Genomic DNA, 25,404 nt, shown 5'->3' on the forward strand with positions numbered 1-25,404 from the left:
TCTTTAATTAATGTATAATAATTNGTTCAGTGATTTAACCACTGGGCCATCACTGTTTATAACTTGAACTAAGCATGTTTACTTGCTTTTTTACTTAAGCAGGTTTGCTTGAATTAAGCATGTTAACGAGAGCTTATTTGTTCTTCCACTGATTTCTGTTCATAGGATGATTTATATTTATAGAACATTTTATAAGCATAACACCAAAATTGTAATTTAAGTTTCAGATTAACTGAGCTAAAAATGGGTGAGATAAAAGTGGAAAAATTATATAACTTATTGGCACATGTCTGTTAAATAAAGAATTTTTTTTTAAATAAATAAAACTCAGTTAGTAACTAATTGCGTATTACACAACTTATCTAAAAACTAGTTGTAAGTAAGAAATTCGCAAGGAAAAACAAGCCTTATTAAAAAGAAAAATTACATCTCCACAAATATTAGTTATAAGTTAATACCTTTGTTAAAGTTACAAATTGATATCAACTTTCAGTAATATATGGTGATCAAAACAATTTTTTTACTTTAATGTTTTGTTCCTCCTTCACACTAATCATCAATAGATCACTGGAAGATTAGCAAATGCACTTTCCTTATATGCGCAGTTACACAACTATCTGTCAAATTAAATTTCAGTAGCTTGAATAAAATTTCATGATTTTTACTTGGCAGTTTAAATAAAAATTAGAGTTATAATGGGGGGAAACTTCAAACTATAAACGCATCATAACAAATTAGCTGAATATACCATTGGATTTCATATTTATGCTATTTTCAATTAAACACAACCGAGCAGGTGAAAAGAATAATCCTCGGTGTCTACTGAAATTTTAATTTGATATCTAAAATTTGTTTAAATTACATACAGATTCAAAATAGAGAATTTTTATAAACATGTAAAATTGATATAAATAAAATATGAGCTTAATTATATAAAATATGAGCAAAATCAGTCATACCAAAACAGCTAAGATAACATCATCAGCCATGAAAGGACCTCCAAAATCCCTAAATTGACAATTTGTAGATATTTTTCCTGTTCCTCCATAGCCATAGGACAATGGGTCCTCACCTTTTTTTAAAAAGAAATAAAAAATATTACAATTTAATAATATGTTGCAATAAGTTCAATTGTGTCTTATTTTAAGTTACTGAATGTAAGATTGGATTACTCATAAAATTTGGATCCTTAAAAAGCAAGATGAATTGTGAAAATTGTAGGGCTCGTTTTGGTTTAAATCTGCACTTTATATTGTTCAAGATAAAAATGTTTTTTAGGTGAGTCATTTTTAGAACTTGGGAGATTTTAATTTCACTATTTTTTTATTTCTCTAATCTTTATTTAATGATGTAGTGTTTGGCATGTTGGTCTATTTTTTTAACCAAATTTGGTACAGAGCAGAAACAAATCTGAGGTCAGAAAATACTTATGTAAACCATAAAAACTGATCTTCAAAAACTTTGGGTTTTAAAGGCTAATGCTAAGGTTACACTGAACAAAATAAAAAACAAACCACCCTGAATAACTTGTGATCTAATGATCGGTTCTTAATAGTTCAAGGGGGTGACCTTAAATATATTATTCAATTAGTGCAGACGATACTTTAAGTTATAAAACTAGATAAAAAAAAACGTACTTTCTCTAACTAAACATAATTTCTTGAAGCGGATTTCAGTTTCTGACCCCTATACTATAGGGGTTCCGTAATCTGGGAAATATGGTCCCCATAGATTGCTCAGAAGAGCGATCCATAGTTTGGACAACTGTGTGTAAAGAATTCTCAATTCAGTTAAGAAGTTTTAAGTTATGAGGAAATACGCAAATAATAAAATTATCAATAAGGGGTTCAAACTTGGGGTTCCTCTTCTGACCAAACTAATGGAACCACATTTCCCAGAGATACCCCCATATTTTGGGGATCTCTGGGAAATGTGGAACCCGAATCTGTTGTAAAAAAGATATGTTTATTCAGATTTTTGTATTTGACTTCTTGACTTAAAATATCGTCTGTACTAATTAATTTGTACATTTGAGGTCACCCCCTCAAACTATTAAGAATGAGTCTTAGAAGATCCGATCATTAAATCAAAAATTATTCAGAGCGGTCCTTTTTTGCACACTGAACATAAAGAAATGTAAATTTATAATTTAAGAGAGAGATAAAAAAGTTTAATAATAAATAGTTAATAATTTCTGAAGCATAATTAAAAAAAAAGTACATATAAATTTCCTACTCAACATGAGATTAATACATTTTGACATTAACTATGAACATTTCTCATTAATATTTTGCACTATTTTAAAAATTTGTTCCTCTTATTAATTAGACCTACATTATTAGTTAGTTATACCCACAATATATAAAAAATATAACCACAAAAGATATCACGTAATCAGGCAAATATATTCCTTTCAGACAAACGTTTACTGAATTTCATGTAGACATTTTAGAAATTCAATTTCAATTTTAAACCATTTTCACATTTAGTTATATTTAAGCTACAACCGAAATGAATGGAGAAAAAAACTTTTATTTATAAGAACTATTTTGAAACAAATAATTAAAGAATTTTTGATTAGAACAGAAGAAACAAGCAAATAGTAATAATCTAAAAAAAACGCTAACAGAATAAGTAGATAATACGAAATAAAATTTTGTAAGATAAAAAAAATTTAATAATTAAATAAGTATATTCTTACCTAATTGTAATGTGGAGCTTTCAACTGAAAAACCAACTCTGACAACATGAGGATTTGGTTCATCTTCTGGGAGATGTGAAACATTCATATGTTCTACAATCTAATAAAAAGAAATTTTTATTACTAAAAAACAAATTATGAAAAAATATATATATACAGTCAAATCTCGCTATAGTGAACCTTCAAGGGACCGAAATTTTGGTTCACTATAACCGGGAGTTCACTATATCCGTTCCTCAAAAATATTTAACTAGGTTTCCAAGTTCCTCCCTTTTATTACACATTATTCAAATAAATGACTGAAAAATATTATGTAACAGCAAAAAATGTGTTATTTTTCATTACTCTTCTACTGAGAACAAAAAGGAGTTGAAATGAGAACCTTATCAACACATATTAGTGTCCAACCCTTTGACCAATATTGAATAATTACACATTTCCTCTGATAGAAAATGCATATTCATCCCACTGACACCTTACAGGTGCATCGTCTGCCTGGGTTGGAAACATCTGCTTGGTTTGTTTAGGGATGGGAAAGTGAGATAAGAGAAGCAAACAAGAAAAAATGCATATCGCTACATTCCCCTCTATAGATGGTTTTGAAAATCGGTATACGTATTTAATTTGAAGTAGAAATTACAAAATTATTACAACAAATTTTTTTTAAAAATCAGTCGAAGACAGAAAAAAGTTCATAAAAGTTCATTATATCCAACTTCCTCACTTTTTTGGTTCACTATATCCACAAAAAATAACATTATCCGTATATAGCAAGGCACGGGACCGAACATTTCGTTCACTATATCCGGGAGTTCACTATAAACCGTGTTGACTATAGCGGGGTTTGACTGTATATATATATACAGAAAAAATAAATGAATTCACTTTCAATAAAAAAATAACTAAAAAGGTAACAGATCTAGAAAATACTTCATCATTATCTTTAATTTTATTTTAAATATCATACGTAGGTAGGTATTAATTGGAAAAAAAAATACTGTCTTAAAAACGTAAAATCTATTTGTAAATCTAATATACTTGTGCAAGAATATAGCAGTTGAATTTATTTGCTCCTTTTGACTTTACATTGGCAACTTAGTCGCCTGCACTAGTGAAATGGAAAAGTAAATAGGTTTATGTTTAACGTTGTGTAAGAATACATAATTTAGTTAAACATAAACCTATTTACTTTTCCATTTAACGTTGTGTAAGAATATATAATAAGGTTAAACATAAACCTATTTACTTTTCCATTTCACTAGTGCAGGCGATTAAGTTGCCAATGCAAAGTCAAAAGGAGCAAATAAATTCAACTGCTACATTCATCAACAACAAATATTTTTTTAAGGGAAAAAAAATTTAAATAATTAAATTAAATAGCTGAATTTACTTCATTGGAAAGTTCTTAAACTTTAAAGGTAGCAGTTTTCCTATTTAAAAATACTAAATTATTCCATCTTCATTTTTAACAACTATTCAGGCTAAGCTAAATAAAGTAATAGTACAAAACAAAAAGATAGAAAACCAACCTTCACTTCGTAGCAAACTTTTCCTTTGGAGAATCCATGAGTAGCACGAACTCCAGCCCACATAAAAGCAAAACCTTCATTTGTGAGTGGTTGAGCGCCAGAACGTGAAGCATTCAAAACTAGATTCAAGTCAGAGTTATCTGCCAAAAAAAGAAGAAATGCTTATTTCCATAATTTTTAAAGATCAAATTTTACTTCTTTTTTTTTGGACTTTTCGAAGCTATACACTTTTTTTAAAAAATACCGTATGGCATTAATATATTTCAACAATAAAATGTATTACAGGGGTAGCAGCAAAGTTTTTTAAAATTTTAGGGTAATTTTAGGAACTTTTTTCAAAAAATTTTAGGTAAATTTTAGGGGTAATATATGATTTTGCTAGGATAAAAAAAAACAGATCACACAGTAGCTTATTACATAACAGAAGATTATTACAATTCATCCACACATATCATAAATAATTGCAAGTCATAAAATAAAGCTCTGAAATTTATTAAGTCAAGAACGAAATCTCTGAAGTGTAAAAATGAAATTTCAACTTTACATATTACCTATCAGAAATTAAGTGCATAATTCAGGAACAGGCAAAAGTGAGAATAAATCAAAAGAAAAAATAAATTGACACCAACTTGGATTTTTATTTAATTTTTACCTTCTTAATCAAAACTTTATTATTACCCTTTACCTTACTTTATTAAGAAAAACTATTGTGTGATATTATTAGATTTCAAATCAGCAATTTATATTAGAAGTTAGAGAAAAACAAATTAATCATGATCATTTTTCTAATATATTCTTGATATGATTTGTGAGATTCTTTTACTGCCCTCAATAGTGTTGTGGTGATCTTCAACACTCCTCCATAATTTCGAATGGTATCTTTGATTAGTCTAAGAGACATAATAGTATTCTCATGGTGACTCACATTAAGCATTGCTTTATTTATCGAAAAACCTCTCTCAGGATCAGAATTCCCATGTGGCAAAATTAAAACAGTTTTAATTAATGTAGTTAAATTCTTATATTTTAGATTATTGCTTTTTTATTTATATTCAGCCTATAACTCTAAATTTTTAGGAACACCAACAAAATTTTATCAGATTTTTAGGAATTTTAGGGTTTGCACATAGTTTTAGGAATTTTATGAATTTTAGGGGGAATGTGACCCCTGTGTATTAATATATTACAGATGAATGCATTAATATATAAACAGATTACTTATATCTACACTGGTCCTAGTAACCAACAATTAATTCTATTGAAATATATTTAATTTTCCAGTGGCAGAATCACAGCAACATTGTTGCTGAACGTTATAGAGTTCTTGCAGAAAGATTTTTCCTTGGAAAAGTAAAAATATTTAGTTGCCTTGTCCACAGAAATCTACACGTAAAATTGGAATCATGCATTCATATAATCACTTTTTGGCGCTCTTAATTTACGCAGATAGTATCGTAAAATCGATGCCATGTTTCAATTGTAATTTTGGTAGTTATTGGTTTTCACATGGTTTTTAAATATCTCAATACATTTCAAACAATACGGAAAATATGATAAAAATATTTTTTTTTTCATTTATTTAATCAGGTTAAAAAGATATTAACAAACAATATATTTGAATTTTCTCAAAATTAAAAAAAAAAAAATACATCATAATCATATATATGCAAGTTTGTCTAGAACAATTTATTAAGTCATTGCTAAATTCATTCAGCTTAGCAATACTTGTTTTTTTTAAAAGAGAAGGTAAGTGAAGTAAGAATGAATTCAAAACCCTAAACCAGGGTTCATAAAAATCATGATTTAAAAAAACAAACTAGAAACTGCACATTTTATTAAAAAAGGGAGATGGCAGATTAAAAGTTGTAGTTTATTGATAAAACAAGGATATATTTTTTTTCTTCTTTTTTTTTTTTTAAATACTCTGATTGTCAACATTTATTGCCTGTGAACAAATTTTAAATAGAGTAATTAATGCTAAAATACCCTTCACTTTAACTTAGTTTATGCCTTAAAATTGCCCCCCAAAATTTTATATTCTTTTATAAAATCTCTCTATAAAAAAAAATTACATTTTTAAATAAATCAATTAAAAGAGTGTGTTTGATAATGCTATCAAACACATTTTAATCAACAATATTTAGCTCAAAATTTGTAGTTTCAATCTTAAACGCAATGGAGCTCAACATTAAATTTTTTTTATAATGTGATAAATTGGTAAAAAAGAAATAAATATTTAAAAGAATAAGCCAGAATGAGTAAGGTAATAAGTAAGTATAATAAAAATATATTTATTTAACAGCAAATCGTTTTTATACAGATTATGAATTGAAAGTTTTCCATAACTTAATTATATATAAGTTTATTTTTTAAATGTCACTTTTTTAATAAGTTTATTTGGGATGTCAATTAATAATTTACAGAAATAATGTATGTATACATTCCTCTCCATTCTGGATAAAACCTTAATTAATAGTAAAACTAATCAAGACTTAAATTAATTCACAGCCTTAACACTACATATATCAAACTGTATAAAAAATATTTTTGAATCAAATCAATGATTTAAAAAAAAAATTGTCATTTAAATCTTGCTAAACTTGCCCTAAATATCAAAATTACAAAACAAATAGGAAAAAGGACATTTTAATCTTTGTTACATACATCCTTAAAACATAAAAAAAGTTATTAGATTTATTTTCATTTCTTAAAGTAAGACTATATAAAATTTCTTAAGCACACAATAGAAAATTTTTAAAAAAGTGTTTACAAAAAATTTTGTTTAATGTGTAGCATTAATTCTTAATAATTTCAGGAAATTTCATAATTTCACTTAGTGAAACTGCTATTTTTCGGCCAGATAGGGAAATATCTTGCCAATATTATGGTAGCAACATTACTGAAATGGCAAGTGATCAAAACAAATGACCATCAACTAAAACAAAGTCAAAACAAGAAACAGAAAAGTGTTTATAAGTAAACAAAAAGAATTTAAACAAAAAAAGAAATATTTAAACTCATTTCTGGCAACTCCCTTCTCTAAAACACATTTCAAAAGATGCTACCTAAAATGTCGAGGGTCAGACAAAAGGTATGCTTTCCCCTTTTTACTTCAAGTTGTGGTTAAAAGGGGTGTTTATCTTTCTAGGTGGGCAAGGAGGGTCAAGACTTTTTGATGGATGAATCCTGCTTCGTGATTCACGTTTCTGAAATTCGTCCTTGAACTGCTTACAGCCTTACACTTTTTTTCTTTTGAAATATCAGGCAATAAAGAAAGTATTTAAATGAAGACTTTCTCTTTGATAAGATGATTGTGTTCGGGTTGTGTTACATTCTTCCTTGTCCTTTGCTTTTTGACAATGATAGAGTTAAAATACAACAACAAATGGGATATTTTCAAATTTTCACTGTGATGGTACTAAATAGATTCTTACTACTGAAAATTTTTTCCTTCCTGATACTTGTGGTTTCTATTATTTCCTAGATTTATTTAATGCTACCTCCTAAATTAAAAAAATTGCATGTAATTTTCCAATAGCCTCCGTTCTAAACTTAAATGATGAAAGCACTCCTGCATAAAAATTGATTGATGCACATGCTAGTGACAGGTCATATTTATCTTTGTAATCAATATTAACAATATTCTTAAACTTAAAAAATATAATAAATTAAATCCCTCAGTACCCTGATGGTTTTGTATAGAAGTCCAGGAAAAAACATGAAATACAAATAACCAATTTAGAAAAGAAACTCAAACAAAATCATCAGAAAATAAAAACTCACTTAACCAAGTCAAACATCGATTTCACAAGCAGACCGAATGAAAAGGAAACACTAAAAACTAAAGAAAACAATGCCCACTATTACACTGCACAGATAGAAACAAAAAAATACGTAACAAATTAATAGAATGCTTAACTGGGGCTGCTCAGTTAAGACTTGAATTGCACCCTGTTAAAAGAAGAAAAATAAGTTACAAAAATTCATCAAATTCAATAACTTTACCTTTTCCACCTCCTCTTTAATTCCTACATTTTGAATCAAAAGCACCAGGAAAATTAAAAACCTAAATTCTGATTTCGTTTGTTTCTTTTCTAAATTGGTTATTTGTATTTCATGTTTTTTCCTGGACTTCTATACAAAACCATCGGGGTACTAAGGGAGTTAATTTAGGCATTTGCTTCTCCCTTTATAGAAATAGTTTTGTTTTATGGCTACCGGGGCCGGTACCCCCTGAAGACGTCTGCTTTGGTGGTCATATTTTTATTTCCTTCATTGCTACTGTTTTTTAAATTTCTGCTGCTTTTTAGCGCATTTTTTTTCTCCAAAGAAGTTTTATCTATTTAGAATTAAATTTTTTTTTCCTGTTTTCTTGTAGTATCATTAAAATCAAGTATCATTTTATAATTTTGAATGCATGTTGAATTGTTGCCAATACTTTTTTTTTTTAAAAAAAAGAGAGACTTCTAAATATTGTGATAACTCCCAACGTTTCTAAAACCAAATTTCCCCAACGATAAAATTGTTTTGAAAGAATGCAAAAAATGGCAGTAAAAGATTCCCTTAAGGTTTATATAAAAGTCGAAGGAGATCGACATCATTTGACTAGGTATTACTAGCACCTGGCTAACTGAAATATACAGAACACACACAAAAAGAAAATAATTTACTGAAGTAAAACACCAACTTTGCTACAAGATATTTGTTAATTTACTAGTCAGTTGAAAAATAATAAATCTCAGGTATTAACAGCACTCTTATTCTTATTAAAAATATACAGTTCGAATGCCCTCTTTAACATTATTCTCAAAAGATACTTACAAGGATCTAAAGCTACTACAGTTTCATCAAGATCATCTGGTTCAAGCTTCATAATTGATTCTGAAATTATTTAAACAATTAGAATTGCGTCAAATTTTGACTTAACTGTTAAGTTTGACAATAGCTCATAGACATACATACTGTTCACATGCTAAACACACATTTCAAAACAATAGTAACACACTACAACCAAATGCACTAACACTTAAAATCCATAACATAATTAAAATTTGTGCATTTGTTATAAATTTGAACAACTATTAAAAAACAAAGTATTATTATTGATTTATATATGGAAAAACAATATTTAATAAATACGCACTGATAACAATCAGCATACATCAATATATGTACGTTGTATACAGATTAAAAAAGCCGGTTACGAAATACCTCTCGAGTAAACACAAAATAATTCATTTAAATACAATATATAACTTAATGAATGATATAAAAATGATATTGATGCGATATTACAATGCAATTACTTATAAATTTTTCTCAACAAACAAAACTATTATTAATCCAATGGCTGAATCATGGAGTATATCATCACGTCCTTTATACCATTAATTTATAAATGTATTTTTTTTGCATGGAAGTAAAAGTGTTTCTAGACTATTAAAATGAATAACCAAATAAAAATTCTGCATTGAAACAGAAATATAAATAAAAAATTTGTACTAAAGACTTACTTAATATTTTTTAAGCAAAGAAACGGCTTGCTAATTGACAGTAGTATTTGATATTTAGATAGAGTTGAGACACAGCAGTAGAATATTCAGCACTAAAATAATAATTTTAAAATTATAACATTATTTGGGTGGTCAAAATAATATTTTAGATTAAAGATTTGTTTGGGTGGTTTTGAAGTTACTTAAATAAAATAAATTTCAATATTTGAGTTTAACTTAAATTTTCTATGATATTTATTCTGGATCACGCTATTGAAACTTTTAACTTTTCCGACTAACTTCTACTAAAGCAATTAGAATTAGTTTCTGCATATGAGGTATGCACTAAATTTGTGATTGGATAGCAACTCAGGAATGTTGACCTTAGAAAACAACTTTAAAAAAATGTGATCGTGTGGCAATACAAGATAGCCAATTACAAGAGTTATTTGTGTTTGTTATTGTTTTTGTTAATAAACTTGTGTTGTCAATCCGGACGCTATTTAAATATGTATTTCCCAAATTTCAGAAGTTATATTTATTTGCATGAAATGCCTCGCAAAAATATTCACTTACTCTATTATTAGATTTTACTATCAAAACTTTGAAATCGCAGAATATGGCTGTAAGTATATTTAAAGAAAATCTTCCATGAAATAATTTAGCCAAGGTACACACCTATAAATTGTATGCAAAAAATCATTTACAGTTTAGCTACGTTAAAAAATGGTCTAAATATAATGTTACTCGTTAATTATGAATTATGTGAACAGAAGTATTCCTTAATTATTAACTTTGTTCCAGAAATGGATTACATAGTAACAAAAACCAAAAAATTTTATTGCATGTCATAAAGCGTATTTGTCATTCGTCCCCTTTTTTTAAATATTTTGAATAATTTTTTTTTATGAAGGGACATATATGCTTGAACTGACTTCTCAGTAAAGAAAATTCATTTTGATGATGCCACATGCAGTTGTAATTAAATTGAGTATTAATCTAATTTTTAGACAACTTGGAGATTTTTCATCTATTTTCTTTTTAAGATTTACGTATGTGATCTGTGGCAGACTAATCACCAAGCCTTGGTAACTTCCGGGCAGCGACACTTGAGAAACTAAGAAAAAAAATCATAGAAGGGGACCAATTCGGAGAATGTAATTTAAAGCCACCCCTGGACAAGCGCTTTATTTTTTTTTTAAATTGCAAGTTTGGAATATATTTTGCCCCTTGGCTGTAGTAGTTGGCATAAATAGGTACCAATAACTATCCCTGGATGATTTTAGTAATGATATCTGAAGGTATGTAGCAAAAGTGCCAAAAAGTAGTTTAACGTAAAAATTTTAAAAACAAGTAATTAATTATTAGTCCCTTTCTAAGACTTTATTATAATTATTATTTTTAAATTTTTCATGTGCCAGGGACTGTATTTTGCTGAAATTGCAATTATTATTTTTTTGGTACAAATACCAATGCTAAAATCTTTCCCGGACCTGCCCCTAAAAGGATGCTAACTTTGGGTGACAACCTGTCAATAGTTTTTGAGAAACTAAATAGACATACAGGAGAACAAGTTCAAAGGAGATTAAATCGTAGTTACCCTTTGCAAGTGAATAAATATGTCCAGTGGCATAGTTTTGGGGAGGGTTTGGGGGACAAAACCCCCTCCGAAATTATACATTAAGTGACTAATGAACTGCTCGGTTCAGTAAGTAAGATGTAGACATAAAAAATTCTCATTATTCAATTGTCTTGTAATTTAAACATTGGAATGTATATATATATATAGCTGCAAACTTGTGGAAATAGATCAATCCTAACAGACTATATAATAATTTTTAGATACGATTGCTTAACACAAACTATGTTTTTAAGTATTTATTATTTAAAGAATCATTCAAAATCGTAACAAAGAATAGATTGATTTTATTTTGCTTAGCTTTTTAAGTTTCAACCTTTTAGCAAATCATGGACAGGAGCCATTTGTCACGATGCACAGCTGTGTGGGGTGAAGCGATATTGGAGCGCCTGACAACTGCTGATGGGACATTGATTTTTTTCTCTTATTGTGTTCTTTGTTAATCATATAAAAGTTTGCCATTTTACTTAGCCATAGGTAATTAAAAATAAAAAAAAACCTTTTAGCAAATAATTAAACAAGTAGTATAAAAAGTTCTTGCTTAGTTACAAATATTTCTTAACTGCAAATTACATTGTTTGTACCACAAAACTATTGTGATTTTTATAGAATTGCATTATATGGATCTTCTGCATTTTGAAAATGTGTTGTTTTAATCTTAACTTTAAATATTTTTGAGAAAATCATTGACCGAAAGAAACACTAGTGTTAACGAACTTTTTCACATATTTTAATTTCAGTTTTTTATCTATTCTTGATCAAAGCCTTGCAACCCTTCACAACCTATTCATAATTTGGAAAATACTTTATTTTCTTGGTCAACTTAATTTAGAATAAATATTTACTTTAAGAGTTTAATTATTTGCATTTATTAAGGAAAATTTACAATTCTTCAAATTTAAAATGCATTTGTAATTTATTTTTCAACTAATGCTTTACTTTTACATCTTTTTGGCCAATGAGAAAGTTTAAGTCTTACTTTAGAAAGTCTTAAAAAACTTTTTTTTGAATTAATCCTTGACTAGGACTGGGCGATATTAGAAATTATGTATCGTGATGCATCGTCAATTTTGCATCGCAATATAGCGATGTATCGCGAAATAGTATTTTTGAATTTCATTTACTTATAAGGCACAGAAAGTCAGATTTCTATCAAAACTTCATACTCAGATTGATTTAAATCAATTTATAAATTTGAAGATAGATATGTTTTGCTTAAGAAAGATATTAAATAAATTGACTACTATGCACAAAACTTACTTAAAATATTTATTGAAAAAATGTGTAGATGCAGAATGGAATATTTGCACATCTTTATCGTTTGTAAGGTATTAGCAGTCTAATTAAGTACCTAATTACCTAAATTATTAATTAATTAAATTATTAATTAATTATTAATTAATTTAGGTAATTATTAGGTAACTTTACTAAGCTTTTAACTAGAAATAAAAGAAAGTTTAAAACGATAGGTTTATGAATTATTTGAAAATCAATTAGTTTAAGCGAATGAAATTTTGAAAAAAAAAAGTTTAAAGCCATAAAAAATAATTTTACTAAATGAGCCATATAAAAATAACTTTGATAATTACATAATTATTAAGTTCGATTGTAATGTTCAAATTCTAAATGAAAAAGTAAACGCAAGTTTTGTTATATTTTCTAAAAATGATCACGCAAATAACGAAAGATTTCTTAATTTAAAAATAAATAATAAAAAAATAAATAAAATAGAAATTTATCAATATATTTACCTAACAATATAGAAAGAAAATTTAAAAAATAAGTTCGTTAAAAATTATTTGTATGTTCAAAACAAAGTGCTAAATAAATTTCAAAAAAAAAATAATAATAATAAAGCGCTTTTAAATCACTTTTATTATTATTATTTCACATAAATAATTACATTAAATTGAATAATGACCGAAAAACAAAGTAAGGTTTAATTTCTTAAAAATAAAAACAAAAGAATTGTGATATTCGATAATATATTTAGCTAATTAACAAATAATATGAAAATAATATTTTTTTAAAAAAATTATTATACTCTCTAATAAAACGAAGTGCTAAATGATTTAAAAAAATGAATAAAATACGCAAACCTGTCAAATTTTTTTTGTAAAAGCAAAGTTGATTGACTTATGTCCAAATCCAAATGACAAAAATAAATTTTGTTTTAACTTTATTTCTAAAAATAAAAACAAGATTTATAAATTTAAAATCAGTAATAAAAACTCATTAAATTATTAGAAGTTTCATACAAAAAGTTTTTAATAAATTAAAAGAAAGTAAAAAAATAACCTAACAAATTCAATTCTTTATGGGCGCCTAAATTAGATTGCCGATAATTTTCACATTTAAAAATAAAAAGAAGTTTTTTTTAAAAAAAAACTTATCTAATTAATGAAGAAACTCTTCTTTATATATTCTTTTCAATAATAGATTGCCTTCAGAACAAGGTAACATCGGCGATCACGAAGTTAGTCCCACTGAAAATAATCTACAAGAAAAGTCGCGACAAAGAAAAAAAAAAGCTAAGAGGTGCGAAAAGGAACATGCGATATTCTGATTCTACAGCTCACCAATCAAGGCCATTTCAACATAACGAAACGAACATCGTCTTCCACACCGCGAGTCGACATCGGAACGTAAGAGAAGAGTCTTATATCCTTGCGTGTCTTATATCGCTATATCGTTTTGCGCTCGTTGTCTTTACTCGACGGCTTAAATCTGATTTCTGATGCATCGCCTTGAATGAAAGTCGCTGTATCGTCTTGCCGATATGTGCGTTAAATCGATATGTCTCGATACATCGATTTATAGCCCAGTCCTATCCTTGACCCAAAGAAACATTAATATAAATCATCTTTTTTGTCATATATTAATTCAAAACCATTTGTTCCTTCACAAGTTATTCATTATTTTGAAAATACTTTCTTTTTCTGAGTTTCGGAAGACAGTTTGATTTGGAATTATTATTAATTTTAGAAATAAACTTATTTGTATAAAGGAAGGAAAATTGCGATTTCTCTAATTCAAAATGTATCTGAAATTAATTCTTCAAGTAATGTTTTGCTCTTACATCTTTTTTAGCCAATGAGAAAGAAAAGTCATGGGAGCATTAGGTATGTTATTTTATAGTTTATTTGATGTTCTGTTGCTTACATTTGAGTTTATGTAATGTTATAATTTTAATTCTGTACAGGTCTCCTCATGTTAAACGTAATATTCAGTCTCAAGTTGTAATGAAAGGGTGGCTGTATAAGCTTGAAGGTGGGGCTTTGAAGCAATTTAAGCAGAGATGGTGTGTGCTGGCAGATTTTTGTCTTTTCTTTTATAAAGGTACTTATGCTTATCTTTCTAATAACTGAATTTACCTCTCTCAAGGGTAGAAATTAAGAAAATTTAGTCACTGTTCTACAGGATCAGTCACTAAAAGATATTAGTCGTATACATTTTTACTGGTCCATGTACAAGTCTTAATTGCAATTTTTAAAAAGTCAATAAAGTGAATTAAATAACAATACAGAGACTGTGTCCTGTTTATCATTATGATGAAAAATGCTATTTTGTGACCAAAACAGTTTAACCTTCGTTTTCATCATTTGCTAGCCCTTGAGACTATAGATAATTCATTTCATAGCAGTTCACGTCAAGTTTTAATAATTCTTGAACTATGGACAACTATAACATAGTGCGCAGCTTTTTTAAAAAGTACTTAAAGGTGCTTATTTTCTTTTTTTAAAAGCCCTTAACGGTGTTTTTTTAATTGAGTGTTTTTAAAAAGTGTTTAATTTTCCCTTTTCGAAAATATTTTTTTGTTACTATGTTGATTTTCGCCACCTATTATGCAAAAGCATGGTTTTCACATTCAGGCATGAAAGTTTTCAGCTTTTATTCTGAATTCAGCTTTTTTCAAAGCTTTTTAAGCTCCATACATTTATTAATTTCGTAATGTTTGATTGTGTTTATGTAGAATTCAGCTTTTTTTGCTAACTGGTACTTTCATCCCTGCACATTTTGGCTTACTGTTGGCCCATAGCATATGAAAGTNAGGCATGAAAGTTTTCAGCTTTTACTCTGAATTCAGCTTTTTTCAAAGCTTTTTAAGCTCCATACATTTATTAATTTCATAATGTTTGATTGCGTTTATGTAGAATTCAGCTTTTTTTGCTAACTGGTACTTTCATCCCTGCACATTGTTCTATTCAATGTTTTCACAATTTATTTCGGCTTACTGTCGGCTCATAGCATATAAAAGTGCCAATAACTTTAATTATTTAAGGAAATATTTGTGAGTCCGCAAGTGCGTCTACTGAGCTGGGCTCGGTAAGATTATTGCACTCTCATATGCAACTCTGCTGCAATTTGCAAGATATTGTCAATTTCAGGCTTCATTTTCCACCCTCTGTTATCGAACTGAAAAATCTCTTGATCATTTTATAAAGGCTAATATAATCAAGAAAAGAGTTCTTTGTCAGAAATTATAACTGGAAGTATAGTTATTTTATCATGATCACGTAAAATCTATGAAATTTTTTTCGTATTTTGTTAATGCATATAGTGCTTAAAAATATTTCTTGAGTGCTTAAAAAGTACTTAAAAGGTGCTTATTTTTTGTTGTAAAATTTAGCTACGCACCATGTATTAATTTCAAATCCTGTCTTGGTTCTATGTATGTCGGTAAAGTTTTAATCCAAATTAAAATAGACAATGCCTGGTGAGAAGAGTTTCTGTTTAAGTTTCAGTGTTTATATTTGCTTTAGTGTCAGTAATCAGGAGAAATGCTCAACATTTCTATTACATAATTAGTTCTGCTAGCAACCTCTTATTTGTGGGTTTGTGAAGAAAAAATAGTATATGTAGAATTATAATTGATAAAAAGTATCTGTCACACGAATAATTAATAATTTCAATTATGTCATTTTCTATTTACTTATTTTATTTATTTTTTAATTAGGTCCAAGTGAAGACAAGCTGACATCCTCAATATTGTTACCAAGCTATAAAATAAGTCCTTGTACAAGTGATGATAAAGTGTCAAAAAAATTTGCTTTTAAGGTAATATTTTATAAAGCCGCTTGTTTTCTTTTATTTATTTTAAGCAATATTTTAATTGTTTTTAAACTTCTGTTTTTAATGAAATTACTTGTCTTGTATTGCTATGCACTTTTATTAATCACATCAATAATTATGAAAGGAAGAATTTGTGTTGAGTTTGGCATGATTTAAAACATCTTGAGATAATGTTGAAGAAATGACATAGTTTTTTTTTTTTTTTAAAGTCATTTATTTAAGTCAAATAATTTTCATTATTAGGTATAAATTTACTCCCAAGAATGCTTTTTTTATTTTTTAAAGTCTGATTTCATTCTATAAAATTAATGAGAGTGGAATGTATGTAAATTATTATTAAATGCCTAAAATAGACTAATAAATCCAATTGTAATAATTTAGTTCTAAGTTTTTTTTAAATACAAATACAGTCGTACTCACTTATAACAAGCTCTAATTTAATAAGAAATTAATTTGCCAGAATTTTGAAATATTTAAAAGGAGGAATTTTGGCCCCACCCCCGATTCTAAAAATGGTTAAAAAATTTAAATTAAATTGTTCAGAAGGGACATTTGAAAACTGAATTTTTCTAATTGGTTTAACATAAGGTTTTAAGTTTAACTATTGATGATTCTACTAAATGATTATAGATGTTTGGTCTTATTCTTGTACATTTTTCTACACACCTTAATAATACAAGTGCTATAGTTTTTAAGTAGCAAACTAAAATTTAACATTAAGTTGAACACTTAAAATAGTGGCGGAGATGCAACCCTTATGAATTTTCTGTATAGAAAGGAATGTTTTATGCATTTGAATTTTTATTATCCATATTCAAGTGAAAAGTTCAGTTACAGACTCTTCATTTTAGTCTCAGATAAAATCTTAACGTATCCTGCCTTTTTAAAATTACAGGTTTATGTTAATGTTAGACCCTAACATATTTTTCAATTTTTTCCCCTTATCCAAAATTGATTTTGCAGACCTTGTTCAGATTTGACATTATAAAAAAATATTGAATTTTTTTTAAAGAAATAATTAGATAACACATAAAACAATTGTTGAAACACGTAAAATAATAGTTTTTTAGCATGCGTACCAATAATTTTCTTGTTTCTAGGCAGAACATCAAAATATGAAAACCTATTATTTTGCTGCTGAGGAAATGGATAGTATGAAAAGGTGGATGAATGCTATATCGCTTGCTTCAATTATGCAAAAATTTGTCAGGCAAGATATTTTATCATTTTTACTCTATTGAAATTTAATCATTCTTTTTTCTTTTGACTTCATAGCTGAGTTGAGACATAAATGTTTTCAACACTAGAATGACCAAAAGGGAGATTCCATGGTGAATGATATTACATTTTGATAGATTTACTTATTTTTAAACTTTTTTTCATTGACATATATTTAATTTTCTTTTTATAAATTATGTGGTATTTTTTTAATAGACTAATAATATTATGCAGATAGGAAAAAGAAATAAAAATTATATATATTTTATTTAGAATAAAACTATAAAAAGATACTGATATTACATAGAAAAGAGATTATCATCATATTTTTCATCATATCATCATATTTTTATTTTGAAATTCTACCTCATCTATAAGCAATATTGGGATTATTTTTTTAAAAATTTATAAAAAATAAAAAACTTCAAAATAACGGGGGCCACTGAAAGTACACATTAAATGATATATATAGAATGTGGGAAATGGTGAAAATTATAATTTTTACATGACTGATATTACAAATATAAACTGTTATAAAATGTTAATAATTTTTTAAAATTATTTTTACAAAATTCTTAAGAACTACAATTCTTGATTTTATATCTGATATAGTTAATAAAAACTAAGAAATTCGTTAATGAACACATGTTAATGTTTGTTTTTTTATGTTGTCTTTTGTATCTTGAAATTACACAAAACTTTTATTTTAATGTTGTTTTTTAACATTAGTTATGCATTTTATAATTTAAAAAAATATTATATTTGAACTTTTAAAATTACATAATGAATATTAGATCTGCTTATTTTTGTCTCTCAATTTTTTTTAAAAAAAAAAGTATCAGGATTGTTATTAATTGCAATATAAGAATTATCTGTACTTTACAACTTAAATAGGAGATGTTGTGATATTATATTTAAATATGTATTTTCATAAAGCATAAAGTAAAATACTCTTCATCAACATAAATGAATTATATGATTAGATATGGGTCTGTTTAGAGGAAATTCCGGTCCATTAACGGAGCTTTCACAAAATATTTTATCTTTTATTTTGACCGTTCTCAAATTTGTTTATCTTTATAATGAATGTTTTGTAAATCAATTAACCTTTCCCAGGAAGAAAAAAAAGGAAAACAATTCTAAAAGAACTGAAAAGTTTTTGTGAAGTCTTCGCCCTCCTTTTGCGTGTAGCAGGAAAATAGAATACACTGCAAACAGGAAAAAACCGGTCGTGTTCTATTTATTCCCTTGATTTCGCAAAGTTATCTATCTCGATATTATTTTATTTATTTTTTGTAACTTAACCCTTTCAAAATCAAATATAAAATTTATAAATTCCAGAAGCAGTATTCTTAGAAATTATTTCTATTTCTACAAGATTATATGTGGACAGTGTGCCAACAAAAAAAAAAAATGAACCACCCTGAAGAACTTTTGATCTAGTGATCGAATCTTTACATTCTAGGACTCAATCGTAGTGGTTCAAGGGGGGTAACCTCAAATATACTAATCAATAAGTGCAGATGATATTTTAAGTTACCAAGTCAGACACAAAATCGTACCTTCTCTTAATGAACATTTTTTCTTTTTTTCCTTTTTGATGGATTTGGATTTCTGATCCCCAAAAAATAGGGGGTAGCCACAATCTTGAAATATGGTAATAATAGTTTGATCAGGGGAGATTAAAACCCTTAATGTTAATTTTACATTTTTCTGTCTGATTTCTGGAATTAAAATATTGTCTGCTCTTATTAATTAGCATGTTAGAATTCATCCCCTCGAGCCATTAAGATTGAGTCATAGAATATAAATATCCGATCATTACATCAAGAGATATTCAGAGTGGTTCTCTTTTTCACTCTGTGCATTCTTATTAATATTAAATAAGTAATAATTTTTGTTCTCTTTTCGATAAATAATTTAATAATTTATATTTATTCATAAAATTAATTAATGGAATATTATTTTATATCAATGTTTTTAAAATGAAATGTTATTACAAATTTACTTAATATGTAACACATTTAAAGCAGTCTATAAGTTGTGTTTTTTAAAATGTATAAATTTAAATTATTAAAAATGTAAGTGATTTTGTTTTCAATATTCGTCCAAAATGAATATTCGGCATTTCAGCAGTATTGGCTGAATGCCAAATATTTGTATGTTGCATCTCTAATTTAAGAGCAGCGATTGGCATTTATTTTTTAATTTTATTATTATTATTATAATTTCGCAGTGTTAAGTATAATCATGTACCTATTTACAATTCAAATAACTCCTTGAAAGTGATTTTTACAATTTTCACAATCACAGGACCTATTTGTACAAATTCACCTAAGTAGGACCTTGGTTGAAAGAACATGACTTAACACTAATTTTAGATTCACAACTTATGAGTAGTTTTTTCACTATTTTACAAAAACAGGACCTTCCAGAAAATGTTTGGACAGACCCCGGATGTTAATTAAGCTTCCATAGGAGTCATTCATCTTATTAGTATTTTATCTTCTTTGATATCTTACTTTTAGGATTTCAAAGAGATATATTATATTTTACTGCATGCTCTGATAGTTTATCTTCCTACATGAACTCATTTCTTCACTGCTCTACATCAATTTAGAAGAGTAGAGATCTTTCAGTTTTTGTTTAAATTAAGTTTTACTGATAAAATTTTTGTTCGTTCATGTTTATTTCATAAAATTCTTATACTTTATTAATTTGCTTATAACTATTCTTCTATTTAATAATAATGTTTCTGAATTTAAATTTACAGGTCTGAAAATTATGATGCAACATTTAGTTCAGCAAGTAATGATGATGAAGATTGTGGTTTCAAATCTCATCGTTCTAGAAGATACACAAGCCAAAAATTAACCACAGCTCATGATTCACACTTTAACTCTGAACCACTAAAACAAAGATCCAACAGTTATGGTGATCGAATGGGAGAAGTTTATCTCAGTAGCGATGATAAATATCCTGATACTTATAAAAATGTTCAATACAAAACACCTTCCGTACAAGACGAACCTCCCAGACGGCAACCTCTGTACGCGAATGCTCCACCTAAACCTAGACGTCTTAATTCTGATAGTTTTGCTCCTTACCCTCATGATTATTCGGATTCAAGAGACCATGAAAATTATATGCCTGCAACTACAATGTATTATCCTGGGGGCGTGCATTCCGATTACCATCAGGCTATGGGCTACTTTCCGAGCCAAAATAGCTTTCACGACATTGAAAATGATCCATCTAGGCAGGATCCGAAATCTATGCAATACATTGAAAATCATCCCCAAAATATGCATCTTGAAACATCAGACCTTCATCACAGCCAACCACCGAGGCCACGATCGGCCGATTTCTTAGAGAGGGAGGCTGAATGCCAAATGATGCCAGATGTTGCACAATACACTGGGAATGCGCAACCTCGAAGACCTAAGTCAAGCTTGGAGTACTATAATCATTATGTGGATTCGGATGAGGGCAATTTCGATGATTATCGCGAGGCCGTCAGAATGCAAGCTGATAATTTGTACCTGAACAAAAATCTTAGCAAAAGTAACAAGCATTATGGCTCAAAGCAAAGAAAAGGCAATGACCAAAAATTGAATATCCATTATGTGAGTAATTCTGGGTTTTTAACAAATGATTCTGTTTCTCCTTGTTATGCATCAACGTCAAAGAATAATTCATATGACAAATATCAAAGTGCACCAATGTCACAAAAAGGAAACTTTGATTCAATGGAAAAGGAACAGAAGCCAAAAAATTCTCAAGAATCCATGCAACGATTAATGGAATGGAAACAGAGAATGTTGCAATCTCCTCTCTCTAAAAGAAATTATTTGCATTCAAATTCTTCCGAAACAAGCTCTCCGATGTCTTCTCCCATGAAAACATACAAGGTTGAAACTAGTGTCAAAAAGCCCTTACAAAATCCCGTAGTTCTTGAATCTGAAACCCACGTTCATCATTCCCCTAATTACAGTTATAGTCATAATCCTGATTCTTCATACAATTCTCAGAATATGTTACAATACGGCGACTCATATCAGCAGCCCTATAATGACAATGACGTCTATCCAACCAAAAACAATACCCGACTTTCTGAACATTTCGAGCAGGCCCCCACCCAAAGTGTCCCCGAGTCTTCCCAGAAACTGCGAAATGAAAACCTTCTTTATTGTGTCGATTCTGAGAACAATGAAATTCTGTTTTCTTACAATGATAATTCCCCTAATGATGATGAGATTTCTAAGAACCTTCAAACCTGTCATTATCCACCTCAAATGCATTCTTTTAGTACTCTTCCGAATGTTAGCAGCATTGGTAATGAAAGTCAGGAGTCCAATTTCCAATGTTCCAATGAATATTCCTCAAAAATTAAGTATTCTGAAGCATCATATAAAACAGAATCAAAAGGTTAGTTTATTTTTTATTTACGTGTATTAGGGATGCATAAACTTTTTTTTAGAAGGCCACAAAAACTAAAAAATGCCATGTTAGGGGTCAACACGAGGTATTAATCATAAAAATTGCAGGAGTATTTGCATTCTCATTGAAAATAACATGCATATACGAACACGTGTGCAAAATTTTTAAGAAATTGCAATTTCCTGCAAGCACTGAAGTCATGATCATAAATAAAATTTCAAATTCAAAAGACTTACAATCAAGTTTAGGCTTGCATTAAAACAATGAGTCTTTTTAATACAGTGGTATCTGGGAAAAGACCTCTCTCTTTATTTTTACATCTGTATATTTTTTTATATTACAGTACAGAACCCGTTATCCGGAAATCAGAAAACCAAAAAACCGGAACGAACTTCAATAAATTTTCCCGCCATTTTTTAAAAAACATTTTTTTTTTTCCTCATAAGATTTTAGGATTTTTCTTTCTTTTTTGAAAGATGTTCACCTTACCATCATTTTGGAAATAATTATTCGTGTATTACTTCATCATTTTTTCTTCTTTTTAAGATTATTTCTAAAAAAAATTTTTTTTTAGTTGGGTTTAACAATAAAAAAACGGCTTTTTGTAGCGATTCAGAAAACCGGAAAAATCAGTTATCCGGAATAGCGATGGTCCCAATCGTTCCGGATAATCGGTTACCTACTGTATAAAGATTTTATAAATTTTTATTAATATTTAAAACTGTTCGAGGGGGGGGGGCTACTTATAAACCAAAGGGGATCAAGTTTTGCATCCCTGATGTATATTTTAAATTCATTGATGTTTGTTAACAGCTATTGTTTTTAATTCAAACATGCTACTTTATCGCCGTTTTTTCTTCTTAAATACCATTATAAGACTTAATTAAGAATTGCAAAATATGATATGTTGGATTGGTTGACCATCCACAAAGTATGCAAAAGTGATTGAAATATCTTATTTATTAAATCAAATTTGCCATTTCAAAATTTTTAGAATTCTTGAATAATATTATAAAGAAAAAAAGTTTAATTAAATTCTCTTATCTGGTTAAAATTTTATAAGAGAGAATGGTGAATTTATTTATTTCTATAGTTTATTTTAATTGATTCTAAACCAAATAATGATTTATAAGGGAGGATGTGGATTCTTATGCTTCTTTAAAATTTTTAGAAGATGAAATTAAATCTTGTATATTGGATCGATAAATTTTAATTGTTTGATTTGTACAGTTTATTTAAATTGATTAAAATCCAATTAATGATTCAATGATTCCAAAATTTTTTAAACTGTAAACTGACAGGTTGTTCACAAATTATTATTATTTTGAAGAAAAAAATTCTTAAATCTACGTAATTTTTTCTCATAGTACTCTGTTGAGAACAATAGATATGAAAACAATGAATCTGGGAATCAAAATATCAAATAACGAGTTGAAAATATATGAAAAGTAATTTTTAGGATTTTTAGCTGTTTATTCTTTTGATTTTATTATATTCAATTATTTCAAATCAAATTACGATAAAAAATACTAGATGCGATCGGAATTGTTCTGTATGGTACAATTATGCTTCTAGTAAGATTATTTTTAATGTATTTTGATATTTTTATTATGTTTAGGTTAGGTTTAGGTTGAGTATTTTAATTTTATATTTTTATAATGTAGTGTGTTGACCATTGTGTTGCATTTAAATTGCCCACAATTGTACACGATACAATTTTAAAAAGTTATGATGAAAATTATTGAAATACATAATTTCTGGTTTTAAGTAAGTTTGTATACATTTATTTATTGTATATTCAGTAATTATTTTAATGTTTAATAATTTATTTTCTATATAACTTGTTATTTGAAACAGATGCATTTACTCCGCCATCGATCTCACAGTAAAATTTTGGTGTGGCCTTTCCCTTTTTTGACAAACTTTCAGGGCAGCGTTTTTCTGGGAAATTACTATATTAACTTTATAATAGTTTTTGTGGCAGAGGTGTTAAAATAAGATAATACATTCAGAAAAACAAAAGATGCAAAAACGATGTAACACGATTTGACTGTATTGACTTCTTATTAAGAAAAATTAAACTGTTTAAAATTTTACGAGAATCTTAAAATTTCAGATTTGCTCTTGATTTCGTTTGGGAATTTAATAAGGAATTACATTCTGAAACAACAGACGAGTTACAATGTTAAGGTGAAATTATTAAATGTGTTTTTAAAAAAGCTATTTTTAATCTAATGTAATAGTTCATTAAATTGTAAAAGTTCATTTTTTTATAGAATTGCTGTAGCATGTATAAAATTTTAATGTTCATTAAAATTCTTGAGTTACTATTTCATTGTTTAAAAAAAAAAACGAGGTAGTTTTTGGAAAGAAAAAAAACTATTTTTGTCTGAAATATTTACTCAGAATGACATGCATATGACATTTGGGTAAGAGAGATAATAGCTCATTGTTTATTAGGTATTTTATTAGTAAAATATAATCAATATATTAAATTAATGTGGTGAACATTAACACCCTTTCACAAATTTTAAGTATGAGGGAGGAAAAATATTTGACATTATTGAGTATACCAGAGGTGATTATGCTCTGGAAAAATTCCGGATTTTTCCCTTACTGCTCTCCAGAAGTTTCCAGAAATCTTAGGTCCAGAAGTTTCAAGAAATCATCGATCACATTTATGTATAAAAATTCTTGTTAAATTTTTCTTGTTTCTAAACTTATGTATTAAAACTCTTGGCATCTTTCATTTGTAAATAATCTTTTCTGGTAGAGTAATAAACATGATTAAAGATAAAAATAAACTTATACGTAATTATTCATTTAAATTATGCTGTATGTAATTTATTTATATATCAATGTTTTGAAAATATAAAGACATTATGCATCTTTAAAGATTTTACTCCAATTTTCCAGATTTTGGAGTTGGACTCACAATCACCCCTGGTATACCTGCAGAAAATGAAATTTCTTTTACTTTTATAGCATTTGCAAATTAAATATTTTCTGTTTCAGTTGTTCTTATTATTTTATAAATCTTATTTTACTCTCTGTAAAAATATAGGACTTTAAAAGATTTTTAATTAAGAGTAATCTGTGTTCAAAATTTCCCTGATGTCAGCAATATTTCTTTGTTTTAGCTTTACAATTTACAATAACAGATTTAAAACTTTATGTTTATTCATTGTGTAAATAAATTTAATTTTATCTATTTTAGAATCTAAGCCTTCCATTTGTAAAAAGAAAGTAACCACTTATTCATCTGATGATGAAGGTAAATAAATTACATTCCCATTCTTTATTCCCAAAATA

General features: G+C 27.7%; 2 protein-coding genes across 2 annotated transcripts in view; one reads left to right on the forward strand and one right to left on the reverse strand.

The window, feature by feature from the left end:
* The window catches only part of LOC107436238 (heterogeneous nuclear ribonucleoprotein U), a 36,752-nt gene extending 27,195 nt beyond the window's left edge, over nt 1–9,557 (reverse strand). Inside the window, exons 1-5 of the mRNA XM_071186999.1 lie at nt 9,374–9,557; nt 9,052–9,111; nt 4,231–4,370; nt 2,702–2,801; nt 960–1,072 (exon numbers count right to left, since the gene is read on the reverse strand). Of these exons, the coding sequence (XP_071043100.1) occupies nt 960–1,072; nt 2,702–2,801; nt 4,231–4,370; nt 9,052–9,111; nt 9,374–9,389 (429 nt within the window). The 5' untranslated portion in view covers nt 9,390–9,557. The remainder of the gene's footprint in view (nt 1–959; nt 1,073–2,701; nt 2,802–4,230; nt 4,371–9,051; nt 9,112–9,373) is intronic.
* Nucleotides 9,558–10,129: 572 nt separating this feature from the next.
* Nucleotides 10,130–25,404, forward strand: part of LOC107436237 (uncharacterized) — a 47,946-nt gene continuing 32,671 nt past the window's right edge. The window contains exons 1-7 of the mRNA XM_043051047.2: nt 10,130–10,347; nt 14,452–14,483; nt 14,564–14,700; nt 16,319–16,419; nt 17,535–17,644; nt 20,426–22,080; nt 25,310–25,366. Coding sequence (XP_042906981.1) covers nt 10,342–10,347; nt 14,452–14,483; nt 14,564–14,700; nt 16,319–16,419; nt 17,535–17,644; nt 20,426–22,080; nt 25,310–25,366 — 2,098 coding nt within the window. The 5' untranslated portion in view covers nt 10,130–10,341. The remainder of the gene's footprint in view (nt 10,348–14,451; nt 14,484–14,563; nt 14,701–16,318; nt 16,420–17,534; nt 17,645–20,425; nt 22,081–25,309; nt 25,367–25,404) is intronic.

The sequence above is a fragment of the Parasteatoda tepidariorum genome, chromosome 1, assembly GCF_043381705.1.
Source record: "Parasteatoda tepidariorum isolate YZ-2023 chromosome 1, CAS_Ptep_4.0, whole genome shotgun sequence".
Lineage (NCBI taxonomy): Eukaryota > Metazoa > Arthropoda > Arachnida > Araneae > Theridiidae > Parasteatoda > Parasteatoda tepidariorum.